At 46.7% G+C, this 18,920-nt stretch overlaps 3 protein-coding genes across 7 annotated transcripts in view; 1 reads left to right on the forward strand and 2 right to left on the reverse strand.

Moving 5' to 3' along the window:
- Positions 1-3,446: 3,446 nt before the first annotated feature.
- LOC135545572 (zinc finger and BTB domain-containing protein 3-like) lies at positions 3,447-8,137 on the reverse strand. 2 transcript variants are annotated; one of them, XM_064973276.1, is made up of 3 exons: positions 8,105-8,137; positions 7,317-7,753; positions 3,447-6,440 (listed from the first exon to the last, which is right to left on the reverse strand). In XM_064973276.1, the coding sequence occupies exon 3, from the start codon at positions 6,436-6,438 to the stop codon at positions 4,621-4,623; it is 1,818 nt and encodes a 605-aa protein (XP_064829348.1). In that variant the 5' UTR covers positions 6,439-6,440; positions 7,317-7,753; positions 8,105-8,137; the 3' UTR covers positions 3,447-4,620. The 2 variants fall into 2 exon arrangements, with proteins under 2 accessions (XP_064829348.1, XP_064829346.1); XM_064973274.1 differs by lacking the exon at positions 7,317-7,753 and having other exon boundaries at positions 8,105-8,132.
- Positions 8,138-8,189: 52 nt separating this feature from the next.
- Positions 8,190-11,706, forward strand: trpt1 (tRNA phosphotransferase 1). Of its 4 annotated transcripts, none has more exons than XM_064973278.1 (7): positions 8,190-8,554; positions 9,712-9,793; positions 9,951-10,120; positions 10,339-10,516; positions 10,727-10,783; positions 10,890-11,000; positions 11,085-11,706. In XM_064973278.1, the coding sequence occupies exons 1-7, from the start codon at positions 8,498-8,500 to the stop codon at positions 11,204-11,206; spliced, it is 777 nt and encodes a 258-aa protein (XP_064829350.1). In that variant the 5' UTR covers positions 8,190-8,497; the 3' UTR covers positions 11,207-11,706. The 4 variants fall into 4 exon arrangements, with proteins under 4 accessions (XP_064829350.1, XP_064829353.1, XP_064829351.1 ...); XM_064973281.1 differs by having other exon boundaries at positions 11,179-11,706; XM_064973279.1 differs by having other exon boundaries at positions 11,197-11,706.
- LOC135545573 (fermitin family homolog 3-like) overlaps positions 11,654-18,920 on the reverse strand; it is a 12,140-nt gene continuing 4,873 nt past the window's right edge. Inside the window, exons 3-13 of the mRNA XM_064973277.1 lie at positions 16,766-16,934; positions 16,547-16,649; positions 16,306-16,413; positions 14,572-14,706; positions 14,272-14,318; positions 13,984-14,108; positions 13,682-13,788; positions 13,331-13,543; positions 12,660-12,784; positions 12,303-12,444; positions 11,654-12,124 (exon numbers count right to left, since the gene is read on the reverse strand). Of these exons, the coding sequence (XP_064829349.1) occupies positions 11,945-12,124; positions 12,303-12,444; positions 12,660-12,784; positions 13,331-13,543; positions 13,682-13,788; positions 13,984-14,108; positions 14,272-14,318; positions 14,572-14,706; positions 16,306-16,413; positions 16,547-16,649; positions 16,766-16,934 (1,454 nt within the window). The 3' untranslated portion in view covers positions 11,654-11,944. The remainder of the gene's footprint in view (positions 12,125-12,302; positions 12,445-12,659; positions 12,785-13,330; positions 13,544-13,681; positions 13,789-13,983; positions 14,109-14,271; positions 14,319-14,571; positions 14,707-16,305; positions 16,414-16,546; positions 16,650-16,765; positions 16,935-18,920) is intronic.

Raw genomic sequence — 18,920 nt, forward strand, 5'->3', positions numbered from 1 at the left:
AGCAACAGGAGAAGAGGAGAGTCTGGTCTGACTCAGTGTGGAGGAGGGAGCAACAGGAGAGGAGGAGGAAATTGAACATGATGGGGGGGCTGAGGAAGAAAGGGGAATGGGAGAACACAAGGAGAATATGAGAATAAAGGGAATGAGACTGGCAGTCTCCATGGAGGTGTCACAGGATTCAATTCTCGGGCTGACTCTTTTCTCTGTATACATCAATGATGTCGCTCTTGCTGCTGGTGATTCTCTGATCCACTTCTACGCAGGCGACACTATTCTGTATACATCTGGCCCTTCTTTGGACACTGTGTTAACAAACCTCCAGACGAGTTTCAATGCCATACAACACTCCTTCCGTGGCCTCCAACTGCACTTAAATGCAAGTAACACTAAATGCATGCTCTTCAACCGATCGCTGCCCGTACCCGCCCGCCTAGCATCACTACTCTGGACGGTTCTGACTTAGAATATGTGGACAACTACAAATACCTAGGTGTCTGGTTAGACTGTAAACTCTCCTTCCAGACTCACATTAAGCATCTCCAATCCAAAATTAAATCTAGAATCGGCTTCCTATTTCATTTACATTACATTACATTTAAGTCATTTAGCAGACGCTCTTATCCAGAGCAACAAAGCATCCTTCACTCATGCTGCCAAACATACCCTCGTAAAACTGACTGACTACTGATCCTTGACTTCGGTGATGTCATTTACAAAATAGCCTCCAACACTATTCAGCAAATTGGATGCAGTCTATCACAGTGTCATTTGTTTTGTCACCAAAGCCCCATATACTACCCACCACTGCGACCTGTACGCTCTTGTTGGCTGGCCCTTGTATCATATTCGTCACCAAACCCACTGGCTCCAGGTCATCTATAAGTCTTAAAGGTAAAGCCCCGCCTTATCTCAGTTCACTGGTCACCATAGCAGCACCCACCCGTAGCATGCGCTCCAGCAGGTATATTTCACTGGTCACCCCCAAAGCCAACTCCTGCTTTGGCTGACTTTCCTTCCAGTTCTCTGCTGCCAATGACTGGAACGAATTGCAAAAATCACTGAAGCTGGAGTCTTATATCTCCCTCACCAACTTTAAGCATCAGCTGTCAGAGCAGCTTACCGATCATTGCACCTGCACACAGCCAATCTGTAAAAAGCCCACCCAACTACCTCATCCCCATATTGTTATTTATTATTTTGCTCCTTTGCACCCCAGTATCTCTACTTGCAAGTTCATCTTCTACACATATAACCCTACGGTGTTAGTGCTAAATTGTAATTGTTTTGCCACTATGGCCTATTTATTGCCTTACCTCCCTAATCTTACTACATTTGCACAGACTGTATATAGATTTTCCTATTGTGTTATTGACTGTACGTTTGTTTATCCCATGTAACTCTGTGTGTCGCACTGCTTTGCTTTATCTTGGCCAAGTAGCAGTTGTAAATAAGAGCTTGTTCTCAACTGGCCTCCCTGGTAAAATAAAGGTGAAATAAATAAGAAGGGGCAACATACCCCAAATTAGTTGACTGCACGCGCCAAAAAACATGTCTTCCTGTGGTGAAGAAGCTCCTTTCCAACACGTCAAAGTTGACTTCCCACGTGGAAGTTGGAGGAAAACCTTTGAAAGGTAGATGGTGAAATATCTGTTTATGAGTTTTATATATATATATATATACACACAGTGTAACTGTGTTTTTCAGTCCACACACTGTATCAATATTGTCGACAATGTTTCGATTGTTTTTGTTTGCGAAAGTGCTCTAGAAAATGTAGCAGGCTGAGCTTGGGAATCAGTCCATTGCATTGTTGAACAGACACGCCAGCTAGCTAACGTTTGCCAATTATACTGTTATCATAGGTTTGCCAATGGTCTGTTTTATCTTATGTTTATTCACTGCAGTGCATACGTTTTCCTTAAAGCTGAAATCCGCAGAGGGGTATATTACAAAGGAAGATCAATGCCTTATCCAGCTAACTTGCCTTCTGTTCTGGTCAAGGTGTGTCGTTGCGCTAAATCCTGACTACTCAAATGACGTTGCAAGAGAGAGGAAGTGGAAAGTAACAACCGCTAAAGATAAACATAGGAACAACGTGTGATGGCCCAAATGCCCATAAATGGAATGTATTGTAATATATAATAGTGCATATGAGCCCTATACATGTTTCTGACATTTTGCCCCTCGCTTTCAGGATGTCATCCAATTGCAGTGTGACCACGTTACAGCTGGACTCGGTGAGTCAGGCAGAATGCCACCCTGTTCACCTACTACCCTGCAGAGGTGTCCCAGTTCTTTACAGCCACCATCAAAGACTGAAAACATGGTACGTTGAGGCAGCAGTAGCTCCATGCATGCATTCTGTACATAAACCTTTGTGGAAAACCAACACCTGATGTCACAAAGAGTACAGAGTGTTGTCTACTGTCAATACAGATTACTTTAACACAGATTCACTTCCACATTTCCCATAGAGAAAACTGTGTCGTTCAGGGGTCGTGGGTTAAAAGGTCAGGAGCTGTCCACAGGCACCAGGCCTGTGTAGTCGAAGAGAGGTCAACAAACCAGGCTCTGACCAGGTGGTAAACAATAAACACTGCCAAAATCATCACCGTCTGGCCAATATTTAAATAATCTACCATAGCAGGTCAACAACTCACAAGGAATACTGTCAGAATCTGCTCAAATCTGTCTGTAATCACTTATCAAAATCTACAAAACATTTGCCACTGGGAAACAACTCACAAAGATAGCTATAATCAATGTTTGTGCTGTGATCCCCACACCAACACTTCCTTTTCCATTGTCTGCAGCTTGGACACATACTGTACAACACCATGCTGCATATTTAAACTCTTCACTCACTTACAGTAATGTTATATGTTAGCTAATGTGTGTATCCAGCACAGTACAGTGAAGGTGTTCCATAACATCACCTACGGGAACCTCAGGACTCCACCCAACTCTGATGACGGCATCGTCATGGCAATGACCTGGCCGGATCCTGCAAAAGTGGTGAGTGTGCGAAACAAGAATTTGTTTTAAGAGGACCATTAGCATGCGTTACCATATGTGGCCTATGTGGAATAACACATGATTCATCTTTGACAGATACACATGCCAGTGGATGACTGACATGGAAGAGGCCAAAGCAAAGATCAATGCCTTCTCTACCTTCATTTTCCTGCTGCAGCCCGAAGACTGCCTCAACACATTGGTTGAGTTCAGTAGCCATCGCTTAGCTTGTGAAAATAGGAATAATGGCCAGACAATGGGTAGAATACTCCTTACAGTCCCTAGTGTTGTAATGGACAGTGTCTATCTTTTACACATCCATGGGGTGAATTGTGCTTGCTGCTTCTTGTGACCTCTGTAGCTAATTGTACCATGTTCTTTTTGTTGTATATTTCTGTCAACAATTCTACTCATATTATAGGCCATTGTAATTGTGTTGAAGTCATTTATTGAACAGTACTCCAATGGAAGGAAATATCTAAATATGTTGGACTGAAGAACTGTCCATGTTCTATTCACAGCAATGAAGTAGTAATGATACTCATCTAATCGTGAAAGTTGGCAACAATGGAGATTTCTATATAGAAGTATCAGACAATTATGCTATTAGTGTTGCCAAAAACTGTACCCTTGACAACTGCCGATTTCTATCTAGAATATATTATAACATACAGGTAACTGCCAAAATAAAGGAAACACCACCATATGTCTTAATAGGGCGTTGGACCTCCACGAGCCAGAACAGCTTCAATGCACCTTGGCATAGATTCTACCAGTGTCTGGAACTCTATCGGAGGGATGAGACACCATTCTTCCATGAGAAATTCCATCTGGTATTTTGTTGATGGTGGCGGAAAACGCTCTCTCAGGCGCTGCTCCAGAATCTCCCAGAAGTGTTCAGTTGGGTTGATATGTGGTGACTGAGACGGCCATAGCATATGGTTTACATCTCATCAAACCATTCAGTGACCACTCGCGCCTGTGGATGGGGGCATGGCCATGGTAGCCAAAATAATGGCCTGCCCAGCAATTTTATACATGACCATAGGCATGATGGGATGTTATTGCTTAATTAACTAAGGAACTACACCTGTGTGGAAGCACCTGCTTTTAATATGCTTTGTCTCTCATTTACTCATGTTTCTATATTTTGGCAGTTACCTGTAGTACAGTACACAAATTATTTTGGCACTGAGGTCATAGTAAGACATCTGGTACAGATACATGTGTAAAAGACAAAAGTCCTGAAAGTCCCATTTAAAATAGCTAAAACACCACTGGCCCCTGTCCCTCAGGAATGCAGACCCAGCTAGTTGACCAAGTGCCAGGTCTGCTCATTCCCGGGCATGTGCATGTCTGGCTTGCACCACCTGTCTCATCACTAGGTCTGAAAAGACCATCCTGGTGGAGGGAAACATCTGGGCGACACGCTCTAAATCTTCCCTCAACCTGCGCACTAGATCTGGGCCTCTGGCATTTTTCAGACCATTTGGAAAGTAATTTTGAATGTATCCCAGATCGGACATGCAAGACCAGGATGTCTGGTGTTGGAAGGGGGAAGGCATAAATAATGTTTCATTCTCTTTAGTGTGGAGAAGTATACAGCTAGCTGTGTGGAGGCTGGCCCTCCTCAGTGTCTCCCTTACTGCGTTTGGCTGGCAGGCTGGAGTCATGAGCCTTCCTAATGTGGCGGTACAGGTCACCTGACTGCGTGTAGCTACGGTAACAGTAGCGGCACTCATAGGGGCGCTCGCGCGTGTGCACAATGGCGTGTCGCCTCAGGGTGTACGCGCACGAGAACGTCTTTCCACAGACGCTGCACGTGGGGACGTCCTCAACGTAGTTCCCCATGGAATCCTGGAAGTAGGCGGGCTGGTCGGAATGTTGGCCCACAGAGGGGAAGAGGGAGGAGGGGAAAGGGGGAGCGTCAGAGGAGGTGGTGCCGGGTCCGGAGGGGGAGAGGGGGAAGGAGAGAGGCTCAGAGGGGTGGGAGTGGGTCATCTGGAGTAAGGCGTGGTGGGTGTGAAAAGGGAGAAAGTGGGGGTTATTCAGTTCATCTCTGTGGTTATCATCATCAAAGTCATTCCTGTCCTCTACCTCCATCATCATCCCTCGTTCTCTCCCCTCTATTTCTCTCCTCATCACCACTCCTTCCATCTCCTCAAACTCCTCATCTGAGATCACTATGGCCTCCACCTTTACCTTCACCACATCCTCCTGCTCCACTTCTTCTCTCCCTGCCAGGGGCTCCTCCACTCCCACAGTCCCCATGTTAGAGTGTTCACTAACCTCCCTGCTCTCCCTCTCTGACCCCCCATGCTGCAGCCCTTCAGGCCTGGACAGGGTTGAGGTTTGGCCCTGATGGGTTACAAGGTTCAGGTTGGGAGGTGAGGTGAGGTGTAGTGACAGTGAATGCTGTATTCTAATCTGAGGGTGTGTGTTGATACTGAGACCATGCTGCTGGCATTGCATGCCTGGTGTGATGACTGTGCTCTTGTTGTCAGAGACAGGGTTATGGCTGTCCTGTTCTGGACTGGAGGAGCTGCTGTGGTCAGACTGGGTCAGTATCCCCACCATGGAGCTGGAGCCATCAGTCTGGGTCACAGGTACCACTGGTGATGCCGCTGATGAAGAGGGCTGGCGCTGGTGGCTACTGTGACTGTATGACTCTGTGGAGCTGCAGGGGCTGCAGAGGGCCGAGCCTCCCTGACCCTCTCCCTGACTCAGACCCCCCAGTCGGAGAGAGGGACCGGAGGAGAGGGTAACCAGCTCACCCACATGAGTGAGAGCGTGGTCCATGCCAGGCTGGGTGGTGTCGGCCATGTCCGGACTCAGAGGAGCGTGCGCCGGAACCTCCACTCTCCTCTCTGACCTTGTAGAAGAGCCCAACTGGCTTCTCTGCAACGCCATTGATGCAGACTGAGACACTGACATCGCCACCGCTTTGGCAGCTCCTGTTGCCATGCCAACCCCGGGTCCACTACCGCCCACTGCTGCCACTCCACTCTCCTCCGGGCGCGTGCTGTCTGCCTCAGCCGGTGGTGGTCGGTGCTGTAGCCGTCTCTTACACACCCGGACCACCTCGTTCATGTGGAGGAAGCTCGCCGCCGCCAGCACGTCCTCTGCTGGGGGAGGGGTCTCCAACCTCAGCACGCCTTCGTACATGAAGTCTAACAACAGACCGAACGCCGCTGCTGTCACGATATCCCCGTCCAGCGTGACTGAGCTGGCCCCGCCAGCACCAGCGGACCCAGGGGGATCGGAGTAGAACATGTGGAAGAATGGAGAGCAGGAGGCCAGGACAGCCCGGTGGGCGAGGAAACGGGAGGAACCCACGAGGACAGTGCAGTCGCACAGGAACCTACGCTGACGCTGAGAACGCAGACCGGACAGAAGCTGCAGGGAGTGTTGGGGGAACTCCATGTCTGTGGAGGGAGAGGGAGAGAAAGGGGAGGGAGAGGGAGAGAAAGGAGAGGGAGAGAAGGGAGAGGGAGAGAAAGGGGAGGGAGAGGGAGAGAAAGGGGAAAGGAGGGAGAGGGAGAGAAAGGGGGAGGGGGAGGAGGGAGAGAAAGGGGAGGGAGAGAAGGGAGAGAAAGGAGAGGGAGAGGGAGAAAGGAGAGGGAGAGAAGGGGGAGAGAAAGGAGAGGGAGAGAAAGGAGAGGGAGAGAAGGGAGAGAAAGGAGAGGGAGAGGGAGAGGGAGAGAAAGGGGAGGGAGAGGGAGAGAAAGGGGAGGGAGAGGGAGAGAAAGGGGAGGGAGAGGGAGAGAAAGGGGAGGGAGAGAAAGGGGAGGGAGAGAAGGGAGAGAAAGGAGAGGGAGAGAAGGGAGAGAAAGGAGAGGGAGAGAAGGGAGAGAAAGGAGAGGGAGAGAAGGGAGAGAAAGGAGAGGGAGAGAAGGGAGAGAAAGGAGAGGGAGAGAAAGGGGAGGGAGAGAAAGGGGAGGGAGAGAAAGGGGAGGGAGAGGGAGAGAAAGGGGAGGGAGAGGGGGAGAAAGGGGAGGGAGAGGGAGAGAAAGGGGAGGGAGAGGGAGAGAAGGAAGAGAGAGGAGAATGAGTTACAAGGGAGTCTGATGGATAGGATGACATGTAAGAAACAAAGAACCAGTGAAGCACCTACTGAAGTGTTACAGTGTGCTCCCTCACACTGGCAATCAATATACTTCAGAAAACTCTGATTGGACTCGCCACCCTTGTCTAAACATCAGACTTGCCATGATTACTCCCTGGATTATCAGTCTGACTGAAGTCGCCCTAGAAAAGATGCAGTAGTCTCTACAGGCCAATAAAATGAAATGTACACTTACTCTACCGGTTGTACATGCTGTTGGTCCTTTTGGCGGTAAGAGGTGGAGGCAGGGTATCCACAAGAAAGGGTTGTTTACCCAATTTTTTGCGACACCGATAGGTGGTCAATTGTATGTTCAATCTCTTCATGTATGGGAGGTGATGCACAATATGTCAACAATAGCAGAATGTAACCGAACATAGTCGACCAAAGCACGTGTTCTTGCAATCAGCTGTGTGGTTCGGTTAGGCTCAGCCATAATCACTATTCAAAATAAAACCCGAAAATACCAACCATATACAGAACGTTGAGCCTAACGTGACATGTTAGAGACGAGTGTATAAGTATTAAACTTGGATTCTAAAAAAGGCTATAGCTTCCGACCTTTGTCGTCAGGCATTGGTTGTATGCTTGGTGAAGGCAAGAAACCCCTCATGCTTCTCTTCCCAACAAGCGCTGCAGGCAAGACATAACGATCAGTCATTTTCGATAGCTACACATCAAGCACTGTTGTTCATAACTAGAAAACATTACAGGTTCTTAGTAGCGAGTAAGTGCGCGATAAACACGAGTGATTCATGTATTTGAATGTTTACAGCTGTTTTGATGCTAGCTGGCCCAATGTTAGCCAGCTAACTGTTAGCTTGCTGACACTGAATTATGAAAATATTAGTCCGTACATCTCTAAATAAACATGTTTCATATCACTTCATAAAGGCTTTATAGGGACATGTACCAAAATGTAGTTAGAAACATGATTGTTATATTTCACTCAATCATTGGCCAGCTGCTACAATATATTCTTACCTGCTAAAGACGTAGCCTCTATCCTGGCTTTATTGACACAAAACAAAGAGATAAAGTAACTTACTGCCACCTACTGTTTGGAGTCTGAACAAAGTGGAAGTGGAATGTGCCTGCTTGTTTACATTTCGTTCTGTTTTTACCATATATGTAAATGTGTATTTTGCCAGTGAGTTGTACGACCACAGTTGTTGATTGTGCTTACTTGCGAACATTCAACATTGCGCTTTGAATGTGCGAACATATCTTTAGTACGCATGGCAATTGGCATGTTTAGTAGGCATGTCGGGCACCATACCATTTGAATCATGGTGGTAGCTTGCCTTGCTGTGTAGCCTAATGTAATGAGAGTTGAGAGAGATCCATTCCACGTTAAACCGACAGAAATAACTGTAAATGGACCGTGGAGGAAGAGGACGTGGAGGAAGGGGGAGGCGAGGTAATCGTGTAGAGGTAAGAGGAGAGAGCCATATATTAGTCCCGTTTGGGCTGTACCCTATTTCTATATATTGCATTATTCCTTCTCCAATTATATTATAGCTAGTAGCAGGGTACTGGAAAGCATCTGGAGATATTGTTTTCCCTACAGGTTATAGAAAGAGCAGAAGCTCTGAGTCAGACCCCTGGCGTAACTACAGGCTATGGAAAATTATCTGTTTTAGTTTTTCTCCAGTAGATTCCCTGAAGGAGAAAACTTCCACTTCTATATCAAATATAATAAAACAACAACACTATAGTAAATAGGTCTACTATCGCAGGGGTGTCAAACATACGGGCCAAAACTGTGTAGAAATGACAATGAACTTGATTTCCGGCGCCGACAGAGATTGCCGCCTCGCTTCGCGTTCCGAGGAAACTGCAGTATTTTGTTCTTTAAACAAGGCCACTTTTATATGTTTACATACCCTACATTACTCATCTCATATGTATATACTGTACTCGATACCATATACTGCATCTTGCCTATGCCGCTCTGTACCATCACTCATTCATATATCTTTATGTACATATCCTTTATCCCTTTACACTTGTGTATATCAGGTAGTTGTTGTGAATTGTTAGGTTAGATTACTCGTTGGTTATTACTGCATTCTCGGAACTAGAAGCACAAGCATTTCGCTACACTCGCATTAACATCTGCTAACCATGTGTATGTGACCAATAAAATTTGATTTGAACTTTATATTGATTTATACAGTTTCTTGACTGTCCAGTTTCTTGACTGTCCAGCTCGTAATAATCACTGTGCATAGTCAATGGACATATATTGATACAGTTTCTTGACTGTCCAGCTCGCTAAGGCACATCGAAAATGTCAAAAACTATGGATATATTTGATTTGAATGAGTTCGACACCCCTTTACTACAGTAATGTATGCATAAATACTACAGTATACTACAATCCTCAAAAACACTACAGTCATCACTATAGTATATACTAAAGTTGTATTCTACTGGAGTATTTATACAGTAATTGCTACAGTATACACTACAGTATTGTTGGACTAAAGTCTGCAAAAACACTACAGTGAATACTATAGTATTTACCATACTATACTGTAGTATTTTTTTACGTGGGTCACAACCTGTGTGCCTGTGTTGCCTTTCAGGACAAGGATGTCCGCCTCTCCAAGTCTTTGTCCTTTGCCCTGCGCCATGGAGCCAATCAAATGGGACTTCACATGAATCCTGGTATAAAAGCAGTTTATTTGGCTGCATTTTGTCTATCTTATAATAGTTACCACTGTACCAGAATTTCATATTGCTGCATAAATAACATGACATGTAATCTACAATCTGTACTCCTCATTTAGGTCTGAATAATAATGCTGTTCCTCATTGTCCCTAGATGGCTTCCTATTTGTGGAGGACCTACTGGCTCATGCACAGTTCCATGCCTTCTCATTGGAGGATGTGGAGAGAGTTGTGGCCACCAATGACAAGCAGCGATTCAAGCTCCGCCCTCACCCTGAGGACGGACGGCTGCAGATCCGAGCCAATCAGGGACACTCTGTGCAGGTAGGAAAAATATCTAGGGCACCCTATTTCCAATATAGTGCACTTATTTTGGCCAGAGCTCAGCCCACTTAGGGTCAAGACTTGTGCACTATAGAGAATAGCGTGCCATTTTTGACGGATCCCTAGGTGGAGCATGACGGGGTCATAAACAATGGCTAAACAGTGCCAGGTCTAGTGTCAGTAGTAAGGGTCTGCTGTGTGTCTGTCTGTCTGAGGAGGTGTGTGATCTGGACCTGAAGGCTGTACACCCGGGTTCTCCTGATTGTCCCAGGGAGGGAATCCATGGCTCCTATCTCCGCCTCTGGCCCTCCATCCGCTCCGAGGGCCTCAGCCGCATGAACAGAACACACATACACCTGGCCCTGGGCCTACCGGGGGAGGACGGGGTCATCAGTGGTAAGGGAGATGGAGGAGAAAGCACTGGGAAAGTATTTTGGCTGAAATACTCCTGGATCATAGCCTACTCCTGGATTTAAAATAATGTTCAATAAAGGATTTCCTAAAGTGCTTTTAGTCCCTGAATTGGCTTAATCTGGGTCTGGGTAACTTCTCATAGAACCTGTCATAGATGGGCTTCGTTTTGATGTCTGTATCTTTTTGCTCCAGGCATGAGGAGAGACTGTGACTTGGCCATATTCATTGACGTCCCCAAAGCATTGTCTGGTAAGCTCACCCGAGGTAACTTACAGTAGCTGAGTGCTGCCATTGTAGTGCTCTCATGTCTAAATGCATAAGTATTTTCCTTTGTGTGTTTTGGTTTCTTCTGCAGAGGGTATCCAGTTCTTCTGGTCGGAGAACGGTGTATTGCTGACACCTGGGGACACTGAGGGGAAACTACTTCCCCGATACTTCAGCCGTGCCCTAAAACTAATACCCACACGTGAGTACCTCACACACTCATGAAGAGAATGATGTTAGATGGGAGGGATGGATAGAGAGGGAAGTGAATATTGACAAATTATAGAAATCTACTGTTTCAGAGAGTATTCTGCCACTGGAGTAGGTGAAGAGGGTTATCTGTGCTTTGGAGGTAAAGACTTGGCTGAATTTGTCACCAGACGGCTGTTGATTTCCAGTTCTATCTAGACTGTTTCCATGGTAACCAATACTGTTCGGGACCAGAACCCTGAAGACTCTGGGTGAATAAGACTGAGACTGAAAACACCCTCAACAACAGCTCAACAACAACTCAACAACAGCTCAACAACAACTCAACAACAGCTCAACAACAACTCAACAACAGCTCAACAACAACTCTAATACCATACAGGACACAGTACAGGCACAGAGACTGACTGGTGTTCCTGATAATATTGTCACATGACAAAGATACAGAGGATGCATCAGATGGGAACCAGCAGGCACAAGCTGTGGGTTTGCCAACCGACAGTCTCAACTGCTCCACAGAGACACACACACTGCCTGCGGCTTCATGTGCCGTCAGTCACATTTCAGGAAACTCTGCCATCATACTCTTAAGGACACAACCATCAAGCCAAATGCCTCATCTGGAAATTAAAACACCTGTCACTGTTTTATATATGTCAATAAACATATTTAATTCTGGATTTCAGAATTGACAACTCTTTATATTGTTAATCATTTTCTATTAGACTATATTCATGGGTCAACTCTTCCTTGATTTATTGAACAAGCAACTGCATGTCTTTTAGGATCCCAGGGTGGACTGGTTGTCATTTCTCTTCAAGGCTGCTGCAGGCGCACCCTTAACCACTCAAACTGTCCACTGGTGTATCTGATGTATAGATTGTTCCTTGGGCTATAGCTGCTGTATATTACTGGGAGGGGTGGGGGTTGAGGGTGTCACAGAGCTTCGTGGCCCCCTGTCAGCTTGTGGAAGAGCTCTTCGTTGAGCGTGTCACTCTGCTCACGGCTGCGTGTTGACATGAAGATGTAGCCTCCAATGAACTCATGGACGATCTTGCAGTCAGCCGTCACACAACTGAACGCCATGTTCACGTTCCCATCAAACTCTATCGCCACCTGAGAGTTCGTAACACACACACACACACACACACACACACACAGAAAAGATGAGAAAACGCTAAATGACCATAAAAAAGGGTAACAGAGACCGTGTTCAGTGTGTATTTGGCGATGTAGAAGATTATGTGCAGAAAAATGTGAACATTTTGACTGATTGTTTGATGAGTCAGGTCACCTGTCGTATGTCCCAGTTGACATTCCACTGCCTCATGTTGTTGTAGCGCCATGTCTTGACCACGTCTCCCACCCCCAAGTCGATACGGATCAGACGGTTGGGGGCGATGCCCAGCACCTCGTCCTTCCTGCTGCCCTTGAACCTAAACGGGTCAGAGACCAGCCACTAGACGCAACTTCACCACAACAATTTATCATTAGACCAGCCCTTAGCCTCTCACTAATCTTTGGTGATAGACTTTACATAAATGTAAATTGAGGTATCTGCCTAGCTAGTGCACGCAATATTTGGTTCTAGGTACCAAGACTAGCCTCGTTGTGAAACATGTAATACACTGGGTTGCCAGATCCTCCTTACCTCACCACCACGAAGGAAATTCCAAAGTCTGGCAGGGCCTGCCAGATCTGGAGGAAGCGGAGGAGGGCGTCGGTCAGGGAGAGCTGAGCCACGTTCTGATATGCCTCCAGGATACGAGGGGTCAACTGGGCATGGCCAGAGAGAGAGAGGGTCAAGGTTATATTATGTGGGGTTAGAAGGAGGTATAATGGTCTTTCAAGTGACTCAACTGAGTTGTACTGTGTTTGATATACAGGTACCTGCCAAAATAAAGGAAACACTTGTAAATGAAGGTTCTGGTGGCTCTCATGGTGTGGGTTGTATTTTCTTGGCAAGGTAAACACCAATAAAACTATGTAAGCCATATGCCATGGCCGTTTCAGTCACAAGATCGTAACCCAATTAAACACTTATGGGAGAATCTGGAGGGGCGCCTGAGACAATATTTTCCACCATCAACAAAACACATACTAATGGGATTTCTTATGGAAGAATGGTGTCACATCCCTCCAATAGATCTCCAGACACTTGTAGAATCTATGCCAAGGTGCATTGAAGCTGTTCTGGCCAAACGCCCTATTAAGACACTTTATGTTTCCTTTATTTTGTCAGTTACCTGTGTATCATGATGTAGTTCATCAGGGTTTATCATTGGTACACACATGATGAAGATGTTCATCGCTACTTGTTACCTGTTTGACCTTGTACTTCTTGCTGTAGCGTGGAGAGACCAGGCTGTGTGTGTTGATGCTCATGCTGTCATCGGTGTGTGTGTTGGGGTTGGTCTGCTGCATGGCCAGGAAGGAGAGGATGCTCTGGACCTCGCTCTGGAACAACCTGTCTGCCAGACTCTTCCCTTTAGAGGCCAGACGACAGGCTGCCATCCACCTGGAATACTGCTCCTCCTGGAGAGAGAGCGAGCGAAAGATAAACAGAGCGACGTATACTTCAATCATGGGCAAGATCTTAGACCTTATCGTGGATCTTAGTTTGTAAGAAATGTACTACTCATGTATCTGGCAGTGTATGTGTGTGTAACCCACATTTTCACAGCGCAGGTAGACCTCGTTCATGCCCTCTGGAGCTGGAATCAGAAGCTTGATGCAGAACTTCTGTCCAGCGACGTTCACATCGGGAGCAGCCTCACAGCCTGAAAAAGATGAAAGGTAATTTTACTGTTTGTATAAGCAGGTGAAAGAGATAAAAATACATTGGATTTAAGGGAGAATCTCATTTGCATTTCCTTGATTCCTTCTCCGACCTTCTCATCCAATGGGTTTTGAGAACGAGGCCAGGAGAGAGGATGCAGGAAATGCAATTGAGATTCTCAGTGTCTGCTTCATACCTTTGAGGTTGATCTGTTGAATGGGTTCTCCCAGGCTCTCCTCTTTGCTCTTATAGTAGGAGATGGAGGCATCCTTAAACTTGAACCAGTACTGCTTGTATCCCTTCAGAGTCAACCTCTTGGGCCTGATACAGAAGTACACTTATTACTGTTATGATGCTTCAGATGCTGTGGGTGTGGGTATGCTGATTGTGCGTGTTTGTGTGTGTAATTTGGTGTGTTCCATTGTAAATATAGAGTAGGTAATTGAGGAATCAGAATTGTTTTCACATAAATGTCGGCTCTTACCGGAATATCTTCAAATAATCATTCAGCTCTGGGGCAGTCAGGTTCTCCTGTGTTGAAGACAAAGTAACATGCTAATGATTCCATGTCTGACTTTTCAAATAGGCATGGGAAATCATTCTGGCATCTTGTTCCCCTGTGTGGATAAAATCTTATGTCATTCTACTGAGGCTACTTTATTTATCTAAAGTCAAATACATAACTGAAATACATATTCACAAACACATATATTTTGACTTCACAATGCAATATGTTGTGGGACATGTTTCTGTCAGGTGGAATAAAGAGTCATAATGTTCTGACTAGCATGTCTTGTGGGCTGCTTTCTGCCCCATCCAGCTTGACCTCCAGACCCTGTAGGGCTGAGTCCAGGTCATCCATGGCTGGACTGGAGGTCATCGTCTGGGGCTCCGACAGGGACAGCTTGTTGATGTGGTACTGGGGGGGGGGGGGGCAAGAGAGAGGTAGTCAAAGTTATACTTACAGCACATTAGAAATGGGACAACACAGGCCAGTTACATGTCAGTACATGATTGTCGTGATGTTACAGTACATTACAGCCTTATTCTAAAATATAATTCATTGTTTTTTCCTCATCAAGCTACACACAATACCCCATAATGACAAAGCAAAAACATGTTTTTAGAAATGTTTGCAAATTTCCACATAAAATACAGGGACATTTGGGGAGTTTCTCCCATTCCTCCCTGCAGATCCTCTCAAGCTCTGTAAAGTTGGATGGGGGCGTTGCTGTACAGCTATTTTCAGGTCTCTTCAGAGATGTTCGATCGGGTTCAAGTCTGGGCTCTGGCTGGGCCACTCAAGGACATTCAGAAGCAACTCCTGCATTGTCTTGGCTGTGTGCTTAGGGTTGTTGACATGTTGGAAGGTTAACCTTCGCCCCAGTCTGAGGTCCTGAGAGCTCTGGAGCAGGTTTTCATCAAGGATCTCTCTGTATTTTGTTCTGTTAATCTTTGCCTCAATCCTGACTAGTCTCCCAGTCCCTGCTGCTGAAAAACATCCCCACAGCATGATGCTGCCACCACCATGCTTCACCGTAGGCTTGGTGCCAGGTTTCCTCCAGACGTGACGCTTGGCATTCATGCCAAAGAGTTCCATCTTGGTTTCATCAGACCAGAGAATCTTGTTTCTCAAGGTCTGAGAGTCTTTAGGTGCCTTTTTGGCAAACTCCAAGCAGGCTATCCATGAGCCTTTTACTGAAGAGTGGCTTCAGTCTGGACACTCTACTGTAAAGGCCTGATTGGTGGAGTGCTGCAAAGATGGTTGTCCTTCTGGAAGGTTCTCCCGTCTCCACAAAGGAACTCTAGAGCCCTGTCAGAGTGGCCATCGGGTTCCTGTTCACCTCCCCGACGAAGGCCCTTCTCCTCCGATTGCTCTGTTTGGCTGGGTGGCCAGCTCTAGGTAGAGTCTTGGTGGTTCCAAACTTATTCCATTTAAGAATGATGGAGGCCATTGTGTTCTTGGCGATCTTCAATGCTGCAGCCATTTTCCCCAGGTCTGTGCCTCGACACAATCCTGTCTCAAAGCTCTACAGACAATTCCTTCAACCTCTTGGCTTGGTCTTTGCAATCAGTTGAGTTTACCACAGGTGGACTCCAATCAAGTTGTAGAAACATCTCAAGGATGATCAATGGAAACTGGATGCAGCTGAGCTCAATTCGAGTCTCATAGAGAAGTGTCTGAATACTTATGGAAATAAAGAATTTCTGTTTTTTATTTTAATAAATTCGCACAGATTTTGAAAAACCTGGTTTTGCTTTGTCATTTTGGGATATTGTGTGTTGAATGGTGAGGAGTTTTATTTATTTAATCAATTTTAGAATAAGACTGTAATGTAACAAAATGTGGAACAAGTCAAGGGGTCTGAATACTTTCCAAAGGCCCTGTTTATCTGATTTACTGTACAATGACAGTATCTCATTTTGACAGTTGATGCTCTCTTTTGGGGATTCAGGATTGTTAGGGTTCAGGTATTAGCATGAAGAAACATGTCTAGAAAGTATCCATCCTGTGTACCTGTATAGCTCCAAACAGCAGCATCTCCTCCTCAGTACAATCTATGTCCTCCAGTAGGATGGCCCAGCGAGCCTGCTCATACATCTGGGTCAGGCGCACCACATCATACTGAGAGGGAGGGAGGGAGGGAGGGGCAGAGAGAAAAGTGAGGAGGCAGAGAAAGGGAGAGAGAGAAGAAAGAGTGAGAAAAAGAAACGAGAGGTCAGATGAGAAGACAGAAGCGAGGCAGTGAAACACGCACCTTGGGCTCCAGGTCATGGAAGCAGTAGTATTTGAACCGCAGCCAGAGCCTGTCATTCTCCTGAACTCCCTGCTGCATCAGTGAACGAGAAGAGTCCAGCCACCTGAGAGAGATAGGAGAAATTAGTTAGAACGAAAGGCGAATACAGAGAGAAGTGGAGATAGAGACAGAGAAAACGTGTGTGTGTGTGTGTGTGTATGTCTGTGTCTGTATGTCTACCTGCTGTGGATGTGGGCCTTGTCTACCACACTGGCGGGGCGGTACAGCTTAGCGATGGCCTCTGGGGCAGGAGCAGGCTGGGAGACTGACAGCATCTTGTACACCTTCTCAGTCTGAAGGGAGTCAGCGAAATGGGCAGGCATTCCATTATACAAGCAGGGGCGGGACACTGGGTAGGAAGGGAAACAGGCCAGGGTCAATATTGACTACAATAACAAATATACCTAGACCCTACTACTATTACGACTGCTACAACTACTGCTGCTGCTCCTACTACAACTGCTGCTACTATTACTACTACTACACTTACTACTACACTACTACTACTAATACTAGTACTACTACTACTACAGCAACTACTACTGCTACAACTACTGCTACTGCTGCTAGTACTACTACTGCTACTTCTGCTACTACTGCTACTACCAATACTACAGCTACTTCTACCACTACTACTATTACTACCGCCACCCTAATCTGGTGGTCCCAGCGCGCACTACCCACGTGGAGTTCCAGGTCTGCTAGCCTCTGGAACTACTGCGGCCAACAAGGCAGAGTTCATCTCAGCCTATGCCTCCCTCCAGTCCCTCGACTTCTTGGCACTGACGGAAACATGGATCACCACAGATAACACTGCTTCCTACTCTCTTCGTAATACGTGTTCTAGCACACCCCGAGAGCTTCTGGTCAGCGGGGTGGTGGCACCGGGATCCTCATCTCTCCCAAGTGGTCATTCTCTCTCTCTCCCCTTACCCATCTGTCTATCGCCTCCTTTGAATTCCATGCTGTCACAGTTACCAGCCCTTTCAAGCTTAACATCCTTATCATTTATCGCCCTCCAGGTTCCCTCGGAGAGTTCATCAATGAGCTTGATGCCTTGATAAGCTCCTTTCCTGAGGACGGCTCACCTCTCACAGTCCTGGGCGACTTTAACCTCCCCACGTCTACCTTTGACTCATTCCTCTCTGCCTCCTTCTTTCCACTCCTCTCCTCTTTTGACCTCACCTCTCACCTTCCCCCCTACTCACAAAGGCACTACTCATCTTTACTAGATGCTGTTCTTAACTAACCTCATTGCAACTCCCCTCCAAGTCTCCGACCACTACCTTGTATCCTTTTCCCTCTCGCTCTCATCCAACACTTCCCACACTACTACTCGGATGGTATCGCGCCGTCCCAACCTACGCTCTCTCCCCCGCTACTACTCTCCTCTTCCATCCTATCATCTCTTCCCTCTGCTCATACCTTCTCCAACCTATTCCTGATTCTGCCTCCTCAACCCTCCTCTCTTCCCTTTCTGCATCTTTTACTCTGCTATGTCCCCTATCCTCCAGGCCGGCTTGGTCCTCCCCTCCCGCTCCGTGGCTCGATGACTCATTGCGAGCTCACAGAACAGAGCTTTAAGCGGAAATGGAGGAAAACTCGCCTCCCTGCGGACCTGGCATCCTTTCACTCCCTCCTCTCTACATTTTCCTCCTCTATCTCTGCTGCTAAAGCCACTTTCTACCACTCTAAATTCCAAGCATCACTAACCCTAGGAAGCTCTTTGCCACCTTCTCCTCCCTCCTGAATCCTCCTCCCCCCCTCCTCCCTCTGCAGATGACTACGTCAACCATTTTGAAAAGAAGGTCGACGACATCCGATCCTCGTTTGCTAAGTCAAACGACACCGCTGGTTCTGCTCACACTGCCCTACCCTGTGCTCTGACCTCTTTCTCCCCTCTCTCTCCAGATGAAATCTCGCTTTTTGTGACGGCCGGCCGCCCAACAACCTGCCCGCTGACCCTATCCCCTCCTCTTCTCCAGACCATTTCCGGAGACCTTCTCCCTTACCTCACCTCGCTCATCAACTCATCCCTGACCGCTGGCTACGTCCCTTCCGTCTTCAAACGAGAGTTGCACCCCTTCTGAAAAAACCTACACTCGATCCCTCCGATGTCAACAACTACAGACCAGTATCCCTTCTTTCTTTTCTCTCCAAAACTCTTGAACGTGCCGTCCTTGGCCAGCTCTCCTACTATCTCTCTCAGAATGACCTTCTTGATCCAAATCAGTCAGGTTTCAAGACTAGTCATTCAACTGAGACTGCTCTTCTCTGTACCACGGAGGCGATCCGCACTGCTAAAGCTAACTCTCTCTCCTCTGCTCTCATCCTT

Source organism: Oncorhynchus masou, chromosome 9 (genome assembly GCF_036934945.1).
Source record: "Oncorhynchus masou masou isolate Uvic2021 chromosome 9, UVic_Omas_1.1, whole genome shotgun sequence".
Lineage (NCBI taxonomy): Eukaryota > Metazoa > Chordata > Actinopteri > Salmoniformes > Salmonidae > Oncorhynchus > Oncorhynchus masou.

Coding starts and splice junctions, on each gene's coding strand:
- LOC135545572 (XM_064973276.1), bottom strand. CDS start 6,438: ATGGAGTTCCCCCAACACTCCCTGCAGCTTCTGTCCGGTCTGCGTTCT.
- trpt1 (XM_064973278.1), top strand. CDS start 8,498: ATGGACCGTGGAGGAAGAGGACGTGGAGGAAGGGGGAGGCGAGGTAAT. Junction 8,555..9,711: donor GGCGAGGTAATCGTGTAGAG/GTAAGAGGAGAG, acceptor GTTGCCTTTCAG/GACAAGGATGTCCGCCTCTC. Junction 11,001..11,084: donor CCTAAAACTAATACCCACAC/GTGAGTACCTCA, acceptor GACAAATTATAG/AAATCTACTGTTTCAGAGAG.